This window comes from Saccostrea echinata, unplaced genomic scaffold (assembly GCF_033153115.1).
Source record: "Saccostrea echinata isolate AGI-Se365-2 ecotype Australia unplaced genomic scaffold, CSIRO_AGI_Sech_v1 ptg000025l, whole genome shotgun sequence".
Taxonomy (NCBI): Eukaryota; Metazoa; Mollusca; class Bivalvia; order Ostreida; family Ostreidae; genus Saccostrea; species Saccostrea echinata.
Window position 1 is genome coordinate 17,972,501 of NW_026889774.1, and position 14,501 is coordinate 17,987,001.

General features: G+C 33.9%; 1 protein-coding gene across 1 annotated transcript in view; it reads left to right on the forward strand.

Moving 5' to 3' along the window:
* Positions 1-11,629, forward strand: part of LOC133192082 (pre-mRNA-splicing factor ATP-dependent RNA helicase DHX16-like) — a 95,314-nt gene extending 83,685 nt beyond the window's left edge. The window contains exons 13-18 of the mRNA XM_061327936.1: positions 4,601-4,720; positions 7,252-7,392; positions 7,513-7,862; positions 10,452-10,776; positions 10,983-11,159; positions 11,319-11,629. Coding sequence (XP_061183920.1) covers positions 4,601-4,720; positions 7,252-7,392; positions 7,513-7,862; positions 10,452-10,776; positions 10,983-11,159; positions 11,319-11,456 — 1,251 coding nt within the window. The 3' untranslated portion in view covers positions 11,457-11,629. The remainder of the gene's footprint in view (positions 1-4,600; positions 4,721-7,251; positions 7,393-7,512; positions 7,863-10,451; positions 10,777-10,982; positions 11,160-11,318) is intronic.
* The last annotated feature ends 2,872 nt before the right edge of the window (positions 11,630-14,501 follow it).

Consider the following 14,501-nt stretch of genomic DNA (forward strand, 5'->3'; position numbering starts at 1 on the left):
ATTGCTAAAAAGGAGGACTTTCAACATATAAGAATTTAATTCTGTTTGTAATGCGCCATTTGATTGGATAAAAAATTTACTTTATATCGTATAAATTGGTTTGCTTAGGTCACAATGACTTGTCAAAAACGTATCAATCCGCCTGACGTAACATTTAAATTTTGTACAATTTGAAGTCATTTTTTAAGGGTAATCATCTTTTTTCTTACACTAATTGAATGAAAATTAAATTATAAGGAATGAAGTTAATAGTACCCAATTTATACAGTATAAAGTGGGTTGGAACAGTTTATGCTTTTTAGCCTACCTGAGCCGAAGGCTCAAGTGAGCTTTTCTGATCAAAATTTGTCCGTTGTCTGTCGGCGGCGTCTGCGTCGTTGTTGTCGTAAACTTTTCACATTTTCATCTTCTTCTCCAGAACTACTGGGCCAATTTCAATAAAACTTGGCACAAAGTATCCTTGGGTGAAGGGATTTCAAGTTTGTTCAAATGAAGGGCCACACCCTCCTCCAAGGGGAGATAATTACGAAATAGCAAAAAATTAATGGCATTATTGAAAAATCTCCTTCTCAAGAACCAGTGGGCCAGGAAAGATGAAACTCATGTGGAATTATTGTCAGGTAGTGTAGATTCAAGCTTGTTCAAATCATGACCCCTGGGGATAGGGTGGGGCCACAATGGACAATCAAAGTTTTACATAGGAATATATAGGAAAAATCTTCAAAAATCTTCTTCTCAAGAACAGCAAAGCTATGATTGGTCATATTTATTTGGAAGCATCCTCAAGTGGTGTAGATTCAAATTTGTACAAATCATGACCCCCGGGGGTAGGATGGGGCCACAATGAACGATCAAAGTTTTACATTGGAATATATAGGAAAAATCTTCAAAAATCTTCTTCTCAAGAACAGCAAAGTTATGATTGGTCATATTTATATGGAAGCATCCTCAGGTGGTGTAGATTCAAGTTTGTTCAAATCATGACCCCCGGGGGTAGGGTGGGGCCAAAATGGACGATCAATGTTTAAGGTCAAGATCTAGTAAATAAAAGGAGCCTACAGATTTCTCAAATTTGAGAAATAAATTCCTTTAATGAAGCTTTAGAAGTACAGCTTGGTCAAATATGGTGTTTCGGCGCATAATTTGTAGGTAAACAAGACGAAAAATCATCTTCTAAACTGTCATTTTCATTCAAAAATTAAGAAAATCAGTCATGAATATGGGAGTTTTTTCCATATCAGACAAATTAAATGTATCCAGATTGCCTACAGTCTCTCAGAAAATGGTAATTTGTATGTTCTTAGCCTCTTCTTTAAAATAATATTAAATTGAATATAGGTTTCGGGATTACTTTTCACATGATTTCAAATTGAATTCCAGGAAATACTTTATTTTCTACATAATTCTATTACAGCCGTAAAGTACGGGAAAAAAGAAAGTTTAATTTGATTATGACGTCATAATGGATCTAGCATTTACTAGATCTTGACCTTAACATAGGTGTACATAGGAAAAATCTTCAAAAATCTTCTTCTCAAGAACAGCAAAGCTATGATTGGTCATATTTATTTGGAAGCATCCTCAGGTGGTGTAGATTCAAGTTTGTACAAATCATGACCCCCGGGGGTAGGGTGGGGCCACATTGGACAATGAAAGTTTTACATTGGAATATATAGGAAAAATCTTCAAAAATCTTCTTCTCAAGAACAGCAAAGCTATGATTGGTCATATTTATGTGGAAGCATCCTCAGGTGGTGTAGATTCAAGTTTGTTCAAATCATGACCCCCAGGGGTAGGGTGGGGCCAAAATGGACGATCAATGTTTAACATAGGTGTACATAGGAAAAATCTTCAAAAATCTTCTTCTCAAGAACAGCAAAGCTATGATTGGTCATATTTATGTGGAAGCATCCTCAGGTGGTGTAGATTCAAGTTTGTTCAAATTATGACCCCCAGGGGTAGGGTGGGGCCACAATGGACGATCAAAGTTTTACATAGGAATATATAGGAAAAATCTTCAAAAATCTTCTTCTCAAGAACAGCAAAGCTATGATTGGTCATATTTATGTGGAAGCATCCTCAGGTGGTGTAGATTAAAGTTTGTTTAAATCATGACCCCCGAGGGTAGGGTGGGGCAACAATGTATGATCAAAGTTTTACATAGGAATATTTAGGAAAAATCCTTAAAAATCTCAAGAACAGCAAAGCCACGGTTTGTCATATTTATACGGAAGCATCCTCAGATAGAAGTGTAGATTCAAGTTCGTTCAAATCATGACCCCCCCCCCCCCCCCACTCCCTTTTTAGGGGTAGGTCGGGACCACTTATGCATTTATGCTTTTCAATACTAAACTGATTTTTCCTTTTTTCCTAGCCACAGTGCTCAGGTGAGCGATCTGGCCCTTGGGCCTCTTGTTTATAAACCGCTTTGTGGTTTATAAAGTGTAAACTGACCCAACCCACTTTATACCGTATAAATTGGGTAGCTATAAATTCATTCCTTAAAAAGAAATATTTTATTCAATCTTTGTTACTCCACAAAGTATAACCTTTCCTTTTAAGACATGCATTTAAGAGATGAATTTAATTTTTTAGAATTCATGAGGACACTACGACGCTTCACGCCAACATATTTCATGAAGCGCGTATAAAGGGTTTTTATCACGTCTCAAAATTTTTTGATATGACAAAGTTTACATTCTATTAAAGTCATATATTTAAAAATCTTTGCTAGAAAATCAATACTTTTGATGTTTCAGTGATTCAAAGTTCAATATGCATATTTTGATCGCTGATGTTATGCGCCATTGCTCTGATGTCATAGGTGTCAATCCTGGTCAAGCGAAGTACTTATTGTGTATACAAAAGGGCTCATTTGTTATGCCTGTTAAACCTGTTAGAAAATAATTAAGAGATAATTGGATAATTGACAGCTAGTAAGGTATAATTTATGGCTTTAGGATGCACAAATGTGCACAAGAAAGGTGTAAGGAAGAAATTTTTTTCCACATTTCCTGAACTTGGTCAAGAGATGTTCAGCAAATATGATGGCATTTATCTCCATTCAGAACAATCGTTTATGCCAGATCGATCACAGTTTTTTTTCTGTCCTATAAAATATTTTAAGGAAAGATACCTTTTAAAAAAATAATAAATTACAAACACACCTTTTTTAAAAGTCGCACAGAATCTAGTAGGAATGTTGTGAATTTCATAATGGCATACAGCGCCATTGAAGAAATGTCATAGTACATGATATTCACTGCTGGAACATAAAGAAGATATACAGGATTTATTTATATAAATAATAATTATTATAATTAATTAAAATAATAATGAAGGAGAATTTAAAATTCCCATATTTATAAATGTTTACGAAGTTAAACTTTAGTTATTCGTTCTCTTTAGTCGAAGTCCCGAGTTGTCAACAGCTTCGTCTTCGTTGACCTCTCCAATTGTCGGCATATTTTCTGATTATTTCTCTCTGCTAGATGTTCATACATGAAAGATTGACCGTCCATAACCAAAGAAATATAGTCGATGTCAAATTTTCAACCTGTCGTATCGTGTATTCTATTTATTCAGCGTAAAAATCTATTCAATATGTTTTTCTTACGATAAGCTTTACGAGTTCTATTGACCATTGACATGTATGACGTTTCAGTACCACGTGACCCCTATCTAATAAGTGGAGATTTTTACTTCCAGGACCCTATATTACGGGGTGTTTTATTGTTTAATTATGGCCGTTTTCAACATTATTTCAGCCTGAGGATTAAATGATAATTATATGTTTCAAGAATACAATGAGTGTTTCATTTTAAAGAAATTTAGATACGTGATAAAAACCCTTTAAGCGCTTCATGATAAATATGAAGAGGTGAAGCGTTGTAGTTCATGTACCTCATGAATTCTCAAAAATCAAATTCATCTCTTATATTTACATTATTTTTCTGATGACTTTCCACATATTTTTGTCATTCAACATTCATTTTTGAAAAAAAAAAGTTTGCCCTATTTTTTGACTTCAGTCACATCACAATGGAAATGTTCTTACTCAAACCAAGGTAGTTTATGAGAACATGAACTTTTTCTAATTTGTGAAGAATCTTAAGGAAATATATGCAGATAACGAACAGTATTCAAGCTCAAAAGTCCATTAAACAATACAAAATAGGAGCAGAGCAAACATGGACCTCAAAAACATCAGAGGTGGGAACAGGTGCCGTGCAGGAGTGAGCATTCCCTGCCGACAGGTCACACCCGCCGTGTGCTCCTTGTTATAATCGGGAAATAACGGAAAAATCCAATTCAGTGTGTAAATAATAGCCTAACAATTAGTATGAAAAATGTCAGTCAGCATTTGACTCAATGATAAATTGTATTTGCTGACAAGGACATTGTATCGACCATAAAACTTAAGAAATGATGACTTTAAACAAGACTGCTGATATTCTTGTTTCATCAACATGTTTGTCAATAATTTACCTCATTTTAGAAATTTAGAAGTATATTTGGAATATATTGGAAAAATATTTGGAAATGTAAATATAATTATATATCATTAAATTCCTGAGCTCAATTTGCACTATTTACACAGGAAAGAACCAAGAAACTGGGAAGTAAAATAAAGGAATTAATCATTCTTCCTATCTATGCAAACCTTCCATCTGACATGCAAGCCAAGATATTTGAACCTACTCCTCCAGGTGGAAGAAAGGTATGTACTTTATGTATCAAGATTACTGTAAAAGTACTTATTTTAGAGGTACTTTCATGCTGCTTCTTGTCACCTAATATGTGTACATATAAACACGCTTCATAAAATATGCTGGTGTGAAGCGTTGTAGTATCCTCATGAATTCTCAAAAATTAAATTCATCTCAAATCATATTTTAGCACCTTCATACTGCTTCTTGTCACCTAATATGTGTGCATGCTAATATATTCAATTACTCATGTTCCACTTCTCTGGAACTGCTGTACCAATTTCAAATAATATTATACAGTTATTGACTGGGTATTAGGGCAACATATGATTTGTTGAACCTGAAGGTGAAAATGTTGCCCGAGGCCACAGGCCTCGGGCAACATTTTCACCTTTAGGTCCAACAAATCATATGTTGCCCAAATCCTAGTCTATAACTGTTTTGTTATACCCTTCACTTCAGATAGAACTATTAAAATGAAATCATTTAAACAGATTTAATCAATATATAATCAATTACTTTCTTTGGAAAATTTTGGCTTGATCAATAAAAAAAAAAACAATAGCAGAAAAAGAAAAAATTAATAATAAAATTTTTATATCACAGAAATTATTTATCACAAACACACTCTTTCAAATAGTATATGATATACGACAACTCTTGCAGCTCTAAACTTCGGCTATTTCAGTGTCGCCGATATTGAACGACAATTAATTACTTGTGACATAGCAGTGATGTTGCGGTCTAACAATTCTTATGTTGGACTGGCAGGCCGATCAACAATGAAATTATTAGACCGATGCAATAAACATTTCTTTTGTTGGACTTTTTATTAGTAATAAATATAAAGAAAGATATTTATAAGGGTATAACAATGCCATATAACATCTATTGGTGAAGGGGAACAAATTTTGTGAATTTCATGGTCCCTATCCTCTAGGGCCTGAGGGTTGGGGCTAAAACCATGAAAAATGATGCAATCTTTAAAAACCTTCTTTACTCCTGGACATCAAGCAGTCAAACAGTTTGCATGATTATATAGCTTTTAATAAGCTTGAGACCTCTGTTAAAAATTATGAAATCCATGGCCCCTGGATCAGGGTTTCTGGAGCTGGTTGGGACTCTATTTATAATATAGTGAACATGAGTATATTTAAAAAAAACTCTCTACCCTTATATTTTAACATAAAAACTGACAGCATGGTTATTATGAACAAGGGCGTTTCTTGCAAAATTGTACAATTCATAGCCCCAGATTCAGGAGATATAGTGTTAGGATGGGGCTCTTCATTATATAGTGAAAATGCAGTATTTCTTTGAAAACATTCATCTCTGCTCCTGGGTATATATCAAACAAAGTGCATGCTTATGGTAAAAAGGGTGCTTCTTCCAAAATCATGAATTTCCTGACCTTGGGTTAGGAGTTCTGATGTTAGGGCAGGGCTCTATTGCTTGTAAAGTGAAAATGCACAAATTATTTTTAAAATCCTCTTTCTCCCTACATGTATGTGTAATTAGCAAACAAACTAATGCATGGTTATGATGTGCAAGGGTGTCTCAGAATTTGTGAAATTCATGGCCCCTGGGTCAGAGGCTTTAGGAGGTGTGTTCCCGTGTTGCACACATTTGATAATTAGGTATAGAACAATGGGTCTGGAATATGTTTTGATAGCAATTATAGTCTGATCTCTGTTTGGGATTTACCTGGAATTACCTGTATTTCACCAATGCATCATAATATATATTTAAAAGATTAAAGTTTGAAAATTTAACTTGTTCGATCCAACTGAAGTTGATAAATCAGACAAATATCGTTATCGCAGCCCCCTTTTTTTTTAATTTCATGAAGATAATATGAATGAGTTAGTGAATTCAATCTTAATAAAAAAAAAATTAACTTGCCCAGTCAGTATGATATGAAGGTACATTGTAATTATAGTTTTGATTAGTATTTATGATATTTTTTTATGTTTTGAAAAATTTTTTTTTCTTATTATGAAATTACATAAATAAATCAAAATAGAAAAAAAACTAATGCAAAATCACTCATTTTTCTTCGTATTCTTATCATAGATTTCCTTTTCTCCAAATTCACAACTATGATATACATTATATCAATTACGTAATTATCTTACCTGGACAAATTCCCGTTTTGCACACATTTTTTCAATACCTGAAATTCAAATGTGTGCAAAACGGGAACAAACCGTCTAGTATCAGGGCAGGGTTCTATTCTTTATATAGTAAAAATGCTTTATTTCTTTGAAAATCTTCATCACTACATGTTCATGGGTAATAGGCAGATAAACTTTGTGCATAATTATGTTGAGCATGGGTGCCACTATCATAATTGTGAAATTCCTGGCTTCTGGGTCAGGGGTACAGGTGTTAGGGCTGTGCTGTATTGATTACTTAGTGAAATTTCACTAAAAACCTCTGCTCAGGGTTGTATTATACTCAGGCCTTGAGCCCACTTGTTAGAAAACTGACATTCTGCATTTATATGATAATCTATGAAACTCTCATAAATTAATACTTACAGGTAGTTTTGGCAACAAACATTGCTGAGACTTCTCTTACAATAGATGGAATAAAGTATGTGATTGATCCAGGCTTTTGCAAACAGAACAGCTATAATGCTAGAACAGGAATGGAATCACTCATTGTTACTCCAATATCCAAGGTTACAATTTTTTATTGCACAATCTTACAACTATATTTCTCCAGCAAATTAATTGAAATGAAACTGTTGATTTCACAAAAGATTTGTATTTGTTATACTGAAGTCTAGTGATGTTTCCAGGCCTCATCTAATCAAAGAGCAGGAAGAGCTGGTCGAGTTTCAGCAGGGAAGTGCTTCAGATTATACACAGCATGGGCATACAAACATGAATTAGAAGACAATACTGTGCCAGAAATTCAAAGGACTAACCTGGGAAACGTTGTGTTACTACTGAAGAGTTTGGGAATCAATGACTTAATTCACTTTGATTTCATGGATCCCCCTCCACATGAGACTTTAGTGTTAGCACTGGAGCAGTTGTATGCACTTGGTGCCTTGAACCATCGAGGGGAATTAACTAAACTAGGAAGAAAGATGGCAGAATATCCTGTTGATCCCATGTTGTCTAAATGTATTTTAGCGTCAGAGCAGTAAGTGCATTGATATTCTTAATGATTTAATTGTTTTTTTGTCCACACCTTGTATTTCTTTTAAATATACATCAAATATTTCTTCCATACTTTTTAGCTCATCTGAGCTGAAAGCTCAAGTGAGCTTTTCTGATCACATTTTGTCTGTAGTCCATCTGTCTGTAAACTTTTCGCATTTTCGACTTCTTCTCCAGAACCACAGGGCCAATTTCAACCAAACTTGCCACAAAGCATCCTAGGGTGAAGGGAATTCAAGTTTGTTCAAATGAAGGGCCATGCCCTCTTTCAAGGGGAGATAATAAAGAATTGGTGAAAAATTAATAGCATCTTTTAAAAATCTTCTTCTCAAGAACCACCGGGCCAGGAAAGATAAACTCATGTGGAAGCATCCTCAGGTGGAGTAGATTCAAGTTTGTTCAAATCATGACCCCCGGGGGTAGGGCGGGGCCACAGTGGAGGATCAAAGTTTTACATAGAAATATAAAGGAAAATCTTTAAAAATCTTCTTCTCAAGAACAGCAAAGCAATGATTGGTCATATTTATATGGAAGCATCCTCAGGTAGTGAAGATTCAATTTTGTTCAAATCATGACCCCCGGGGGTAGGGCGGGGCCACAATGGAGGATCAAAGTTTTACATAGAAATATGTAGGAAAAATCTTTAAAAATCTTCTTCTCAAGAACAGCAAAGCAATGATTGGTCATATTTATATGGAAGCATCCTCAGGTAGTGAAGATTCTATTTTGTTCAAATCATGACCCCCAGGGGTAGGGTTGGGCCACAATGGAAGATCAAAGTCTTAAATAGAAATATATGGGAAAATATCTTCTTCTGAAGAACTGCAAAGCCATGATACGTCATTTTGATATGGAAGCATCCTTAGGTAGTGTAAATTCAATTTTGTTAAAATGATGACGCCCGGGGGTATGGTAGGGCCCAATGGGGGATTGAAAATTTTACATAGGAACATATAGGAAAATATCTTCTTCTCAAGAACTGAAAATCATGTTTAGTCATTTTGATATGGAAGCATCCTCAGGTAGTGTAGATTTAAGTTTGTTCAAATGATGACCCCTGGGATAGGGAGGAGCCACAATGGGGGATCAAATTTTTACACAGGAATATATGGGAAAAATTTTTAAAAATCTTTTCAAGTACAACAAAGCCATTTGTTGTATTGACATGGAAGCATCATCAGGTAGTTTAATATTCAAGTCCCCCCCCCCCCCCAGTAATCTTTTCAATATTGAACTGATTTGTGCTTTTGCCTAGCCAGTGTGCTCAAGTGAGCGATGTGGCCCATGGGCCTCTTGTTAATTATGCAGGAGATGAAGGTATATTGCTGCATAAGTAAGGGAAGTTGAGGATTGAAAAGTTAAAGTTAAAGTTAAACGTTTATCATAAAGCTTGGTTGTTAGATTACCATTAACATCTTTTTCTAGTAAAATATCCAAATATGAAACAGATTTGTCAGACAATATGAAACAGGTCTGTCAGACACTGTGGTATCTTTTGTTTCAAGCTCACCGGGATATATCACATCGAGATAAGAATGGAAATAACCATTGTTAATTGACAATACAATTGATATATCTAAATGTTGAGTTGAAGGCCACAGCAAGTGTTTTCTTCTTTTCACTTATAAGATTCTGAACAAATTCTGCTTCATATGAATACAAAATTAGGTCTGCTAATAACTGGGCACAATTGGTACCCATTGGAATTTCATTAGATTGTTGGAAGACCTGGTCTCCAAAAACCGCATAGATATAGTACGATAATCAGAAACTCAAGCATCTTTTTAATATCAACTTCAGAGTACTTGTGTGTACAATCAGAATGTTTTTTAACAAAATAATTTTGCAAATGACCAATGACAAGGTAAGTAAACTTACGAGTTCCATTTTTATTGAAAAATTAGCTGTGGAATGGGAATGGTTGTATATAAAGTTGAAAAGTTGTAAGTTTTTATGTTGTTGAGTTTGGTAAAATTTTGTGATTTCAAATTTTCCAAAAGTTCCATGGAATTTTTAAGTATCCACATCTGATTTACACCACTTCTTGTATATTTTGTTGCACAGTACTCCTGAAGTTTCTCCTTCATTACTGTTAATATTTTAATGAGGAGTAAAGAAAGATCCCATCTCAAAATTTTGAGGTCTGTGTTTGCTCTGCTCCAAATTTTTATCATTTCATTGGACTTTCGAGATTGAATACTGTTCATTATCTTCATATTTCATTGTTTAATTTACATATGGTCTGTCCATAAGTATATTTAGTGTAAAAATTATCTAAACCATGATGCCCTATGTATAATGTCCATTTTTTCAATGGAACTTCAAAGGAGGGGTGCATTATATGTAGAAAAATCACCCTTTTTTCAATGTGCCAAACTTGCTAAAGCTCATGGTTTTCCTCATGTCAAAATATTAATTAATTACAGGCATTTTACAATCATTAAATTATGTTCTATAGATTACATTTAATCATTATAATGGAGGAATTCCAATTTTTCAAATAGCAGAAGAAAAAAAAATCTACATGTAAAAACTACTGGTAATGATTAATTATTGTTTATTGATATTCCAGATACAAGTGTTCCAAAGAAATCTTGACTATTTGTGCCATGTTATCTGTGAACAATGCTGTGTTTTATCGACCAAAAGACAAAGTGGTACATGCAGATACAGCTAGGGTTAACTTCTTTCGCCCTGGGGGTGATCACTTGACTTTGCTAAATGTGTATGATCAATGGGAAGAGACAGCTTTCTCTACTCAGTGGTGTTATGAAAACTTTATTCAACATCGCTCTATGAAAAGGGCAAGAGACATCCGGGACCAACTGGAGGGACTAATGGAAAGGGTAGAGATCGAGGTCAGTTCAAATCCAGGGGACTCAGTGGCCATACGAAAGGTAAGTAGTGTTTCAAATTCTGTACACTCACTCAACACTCAAAAATAAGTGGTTTTTCACATTTTATCAAAGATCTGCTGATGTTTTATGATGACAAGAGAGCAAAAATGTAATTCATTCTTAATGAAATACATATCACATGTACTAAATAGCAATTGGTTGATATGTATTCTATGTACACCGGCCGTTAAAATTTTTTATGATAGGCCATAACAGCAGGATATTTTTACCATACTGCTCGATTAGACAAGGGAGGTAATTATAAGACTGTCAAACATCACCAGACAGTTATGGTTCACCCCAACAGTAGTATGTATGAAGATCGTCCAAAGTGGCTCATCTATCATGAACTAGTGTTTACAACTAAAGAATTCATGAGACAGGTAAGAACTTGCATCAGTACACATAAAGTAGGAAGGGAAAAAATGCTCAGGAATTCAAATTCATGTATATATTTAGTGAACAAAACATATTGCTCAAGCCATACTGCTGCTAATATTTAAAAAATTATTAGATCACTGTATATATACTTTTCTGTTAAGGTGATTGAAATTGAGAATTCTTGGTTACTGGAGGTTGCACCTCATTATTACAAGCAGAAAGAATTGGAAGACACATCAAAGAGGAAAATGCCAAAAGGGGCTGGAAAATCTAGGGAGGAGATGACTAGAACATACTGAAAACTAGACTGGCCTACCTAAAGGACTGTTTGATGCAAAAAATTGCTGAAAATTTAGATTGTAAATACATACTATGATTTTGAGAGAGTGAGAGAGAGAGAGGACATATATTTCTGTTTTCAATGACGAGAGATATTTGCAGGAAAAGCAGAATAAAGAATGAATCTTCATAACACTGCTTTCTCGCCCCTTTTCAAATGCAGAATTTTACCTTTTCAAATCATAACATTGTAATATTATAGTTAAAGTCTTCAAGCATAGTCTGTATAGATACACATGAAAGATTTTTTTGGAAAGAGACTTAAGGTATATACATGATATTGATTAAATAAAATTGTATACTTCACTGTAAAATCCCGGCTTAGCCATTACAGCTATGTAGGTCATTGTATTATTTGAATGAGAAGGCGGAGCGTCTATCAAGCATGCAATTAGTGTGAATACATTAGTGTGTGTTCAAGATGTACTTGTGAATAACTGACCACAGGTGCTTGTGGACAGGACCCCACGCCCACCCCCCCACCCCGAATATACACCCTGGGTCCAAGGATATTTTTATTCGTCTTTTTCCATAAATTAATCTTCTAGTACACATTTATAATGCATTCCATATGAAAAATCCAAAAATAATGTAGAAATAATGTTTTATTAAAAAATCATACCCGCGGTATTTTAACTCTATTCTCTAATACCGCGGATATGATTTTTTAATGTCCACAAGCACCTGTGTAAATGACACGTAAAAACCTTCTTATTTCGTGCTGAGACCGACAAAATATAAGCATAGATTCTTAATTAAATTATTTTGCAGGCTTTTTTCTGCTAAATTTATATTTGAAATGACTTACTAAAAATTCGTTAAAATTATTTATATACATTAAAAATGCAATGGAATCTGTAAACAAAGCTTATAACGCAGGATAAACAATTTTTCATACGTTAAAGAAACCTTATTTTTAAAGAGATAATTAATCCGTTTAAGCTTATTACATTGTATAATTAGAATTTATTTCATAATGTATATATTTTTAAAATGCGAGTGCTACAACAAAAACACGTAGGCGGATGAATTATGATAAAAAACTACACTGTGTGTACAAAAAATAAATAGGTAAGAAAGTGAAAATTAAAACGTTAGTATCATCGCTGGTTGATAATGAAACATATGTGTCAGTGTACTTTATACAGTCCAGATTACATTGCTTTGAACAAAATCCTGTTTATTCATGCCAGACAAATTAATATGATCTTCCTCATTTAGGAATTCAATAATTGTTGAAATTTTGTGGTTTTAACAAACTCTCTCTCTCCTTAGTAAGATAAATGATAATTCACTTCAAGATATTTTTAACGCCCTTTATCATTCGATTGATTTTTTTCACTAAATACGTTGATCGGACATGTGAAAGGGCCATGCAAGTGCATCTTCTTGCTTTTAAACATTATGCTTTAAAAATACCTGAGAACATGGAATTTTTTACATAATCTGCAAAAAAAAATGTTTCTGAGATTTTGTGCCGATGTAAAAAGTTTTGGCATTTGCAGAGTCGTCAGAAGAAACCTGAAGCTTCCCTCTATTCAAATTAGGGGTGCAGTTTGTGCAAATGTATTCATCCAGTGACTTTTTATCCGATATACAGGTCTTTTTAGCGCTCCGTATTTTTCATTTATGCGGAGACAGTCCGTTATGTTCAGAAAATAAGAATGTATTTCAGTGTTATATTCATCTACCAATAATTCTTATAACAGACACTACCAATCTTAGCACACAAAATGCATATATATATATATATATATATATATATATATATATATATATATATATATATATATATATATAAGGAAGACTCATATTGATTTTAAGGTCAAAGTTCAAGGTCGTAAATTCATACATTCCGTCTGTGTGTAACACTTTCGTTTCCGGGCGATATCTCAAGAAGCTTTTGAGCTTTTGCAATAAAATTTTATACCATAACTCCCTATGGCCTCTCTTGCTCCTCTCAAAGTGTCCCGCCCCATTGTCAAAATTTTACACAACAAATGTTGTCTAATTTAGCCTTTACTAAACAGTTCTAATAGATGTAATTAGAATATAAAGTCCGCCGACAACCTGTATTATACGTAATAACTCTCCACATGCCCCGGTGCTAAAAATAGTGCCAAGCGACTTTTAATACAATAAATAAAATAAAAAAAAAAAACGATCAAACGTGAATATAAACATTATATGTGACTGAATGTTTGCATTGAATTTATATAATCAAGTGCGTCCGTGGTCTAGTGGTATGTTGCTCGCTTAGCAAGCGAGAGGCCCGGGTTCAATCTCCGGACGATTCTCTCTCTTTTTTAATGTTTTTTTTTTATTATTAATTTTTTTTTGATTTACCAAATGATACTATTCAACATGTGAAATGAAAAAGTTATGATGTCTGGCGTGTACAAACTCATAAAATCATTATTACAGTGTGATAAATATTCTGTATATATATAGTATATTAAAAAGAATCTTCTATACACATATTAAAGAATAAGCAATCAAATCTTTATATCCATATTGGCTTTTTTTGATTTTCTTCAATATACATGTATACATTTAATAATTCTACAAATACAGGGGGGCAGTGTGACCCCCCCCCCCCGAACTGCGCATGCTCTTCTTTTTTCCCTATGCGGGGGACACAAATTCTCTGAATTAGCTTGTTCGAATTGGGAAGGGTGAGGCAACATAAGAGTATCAAAGTTTTACATGGGAATATAATTATGGAGGAAAATGCTTTAAAATCTTTTCAGGACTATGATTAATTAGTGTTACATGTGTACTAGAAGCATTCATTCATATTGCACATTCAATATTGTTCAAATCACAGCCCCTAGGGGTGGGATCAGGCCACAATAGGGGATCAATATTTTAAAAGGAAATTTTTAAGCATTTGTTTTTTAAATAATAACAGGGCAACAATTCATAAAGAAAATTCCAAAGTTTTGTGAATTCTATTTTTATTTCAAATAATAGATTGGGGAGCAGTTTTTACCTAGTGCATGTTT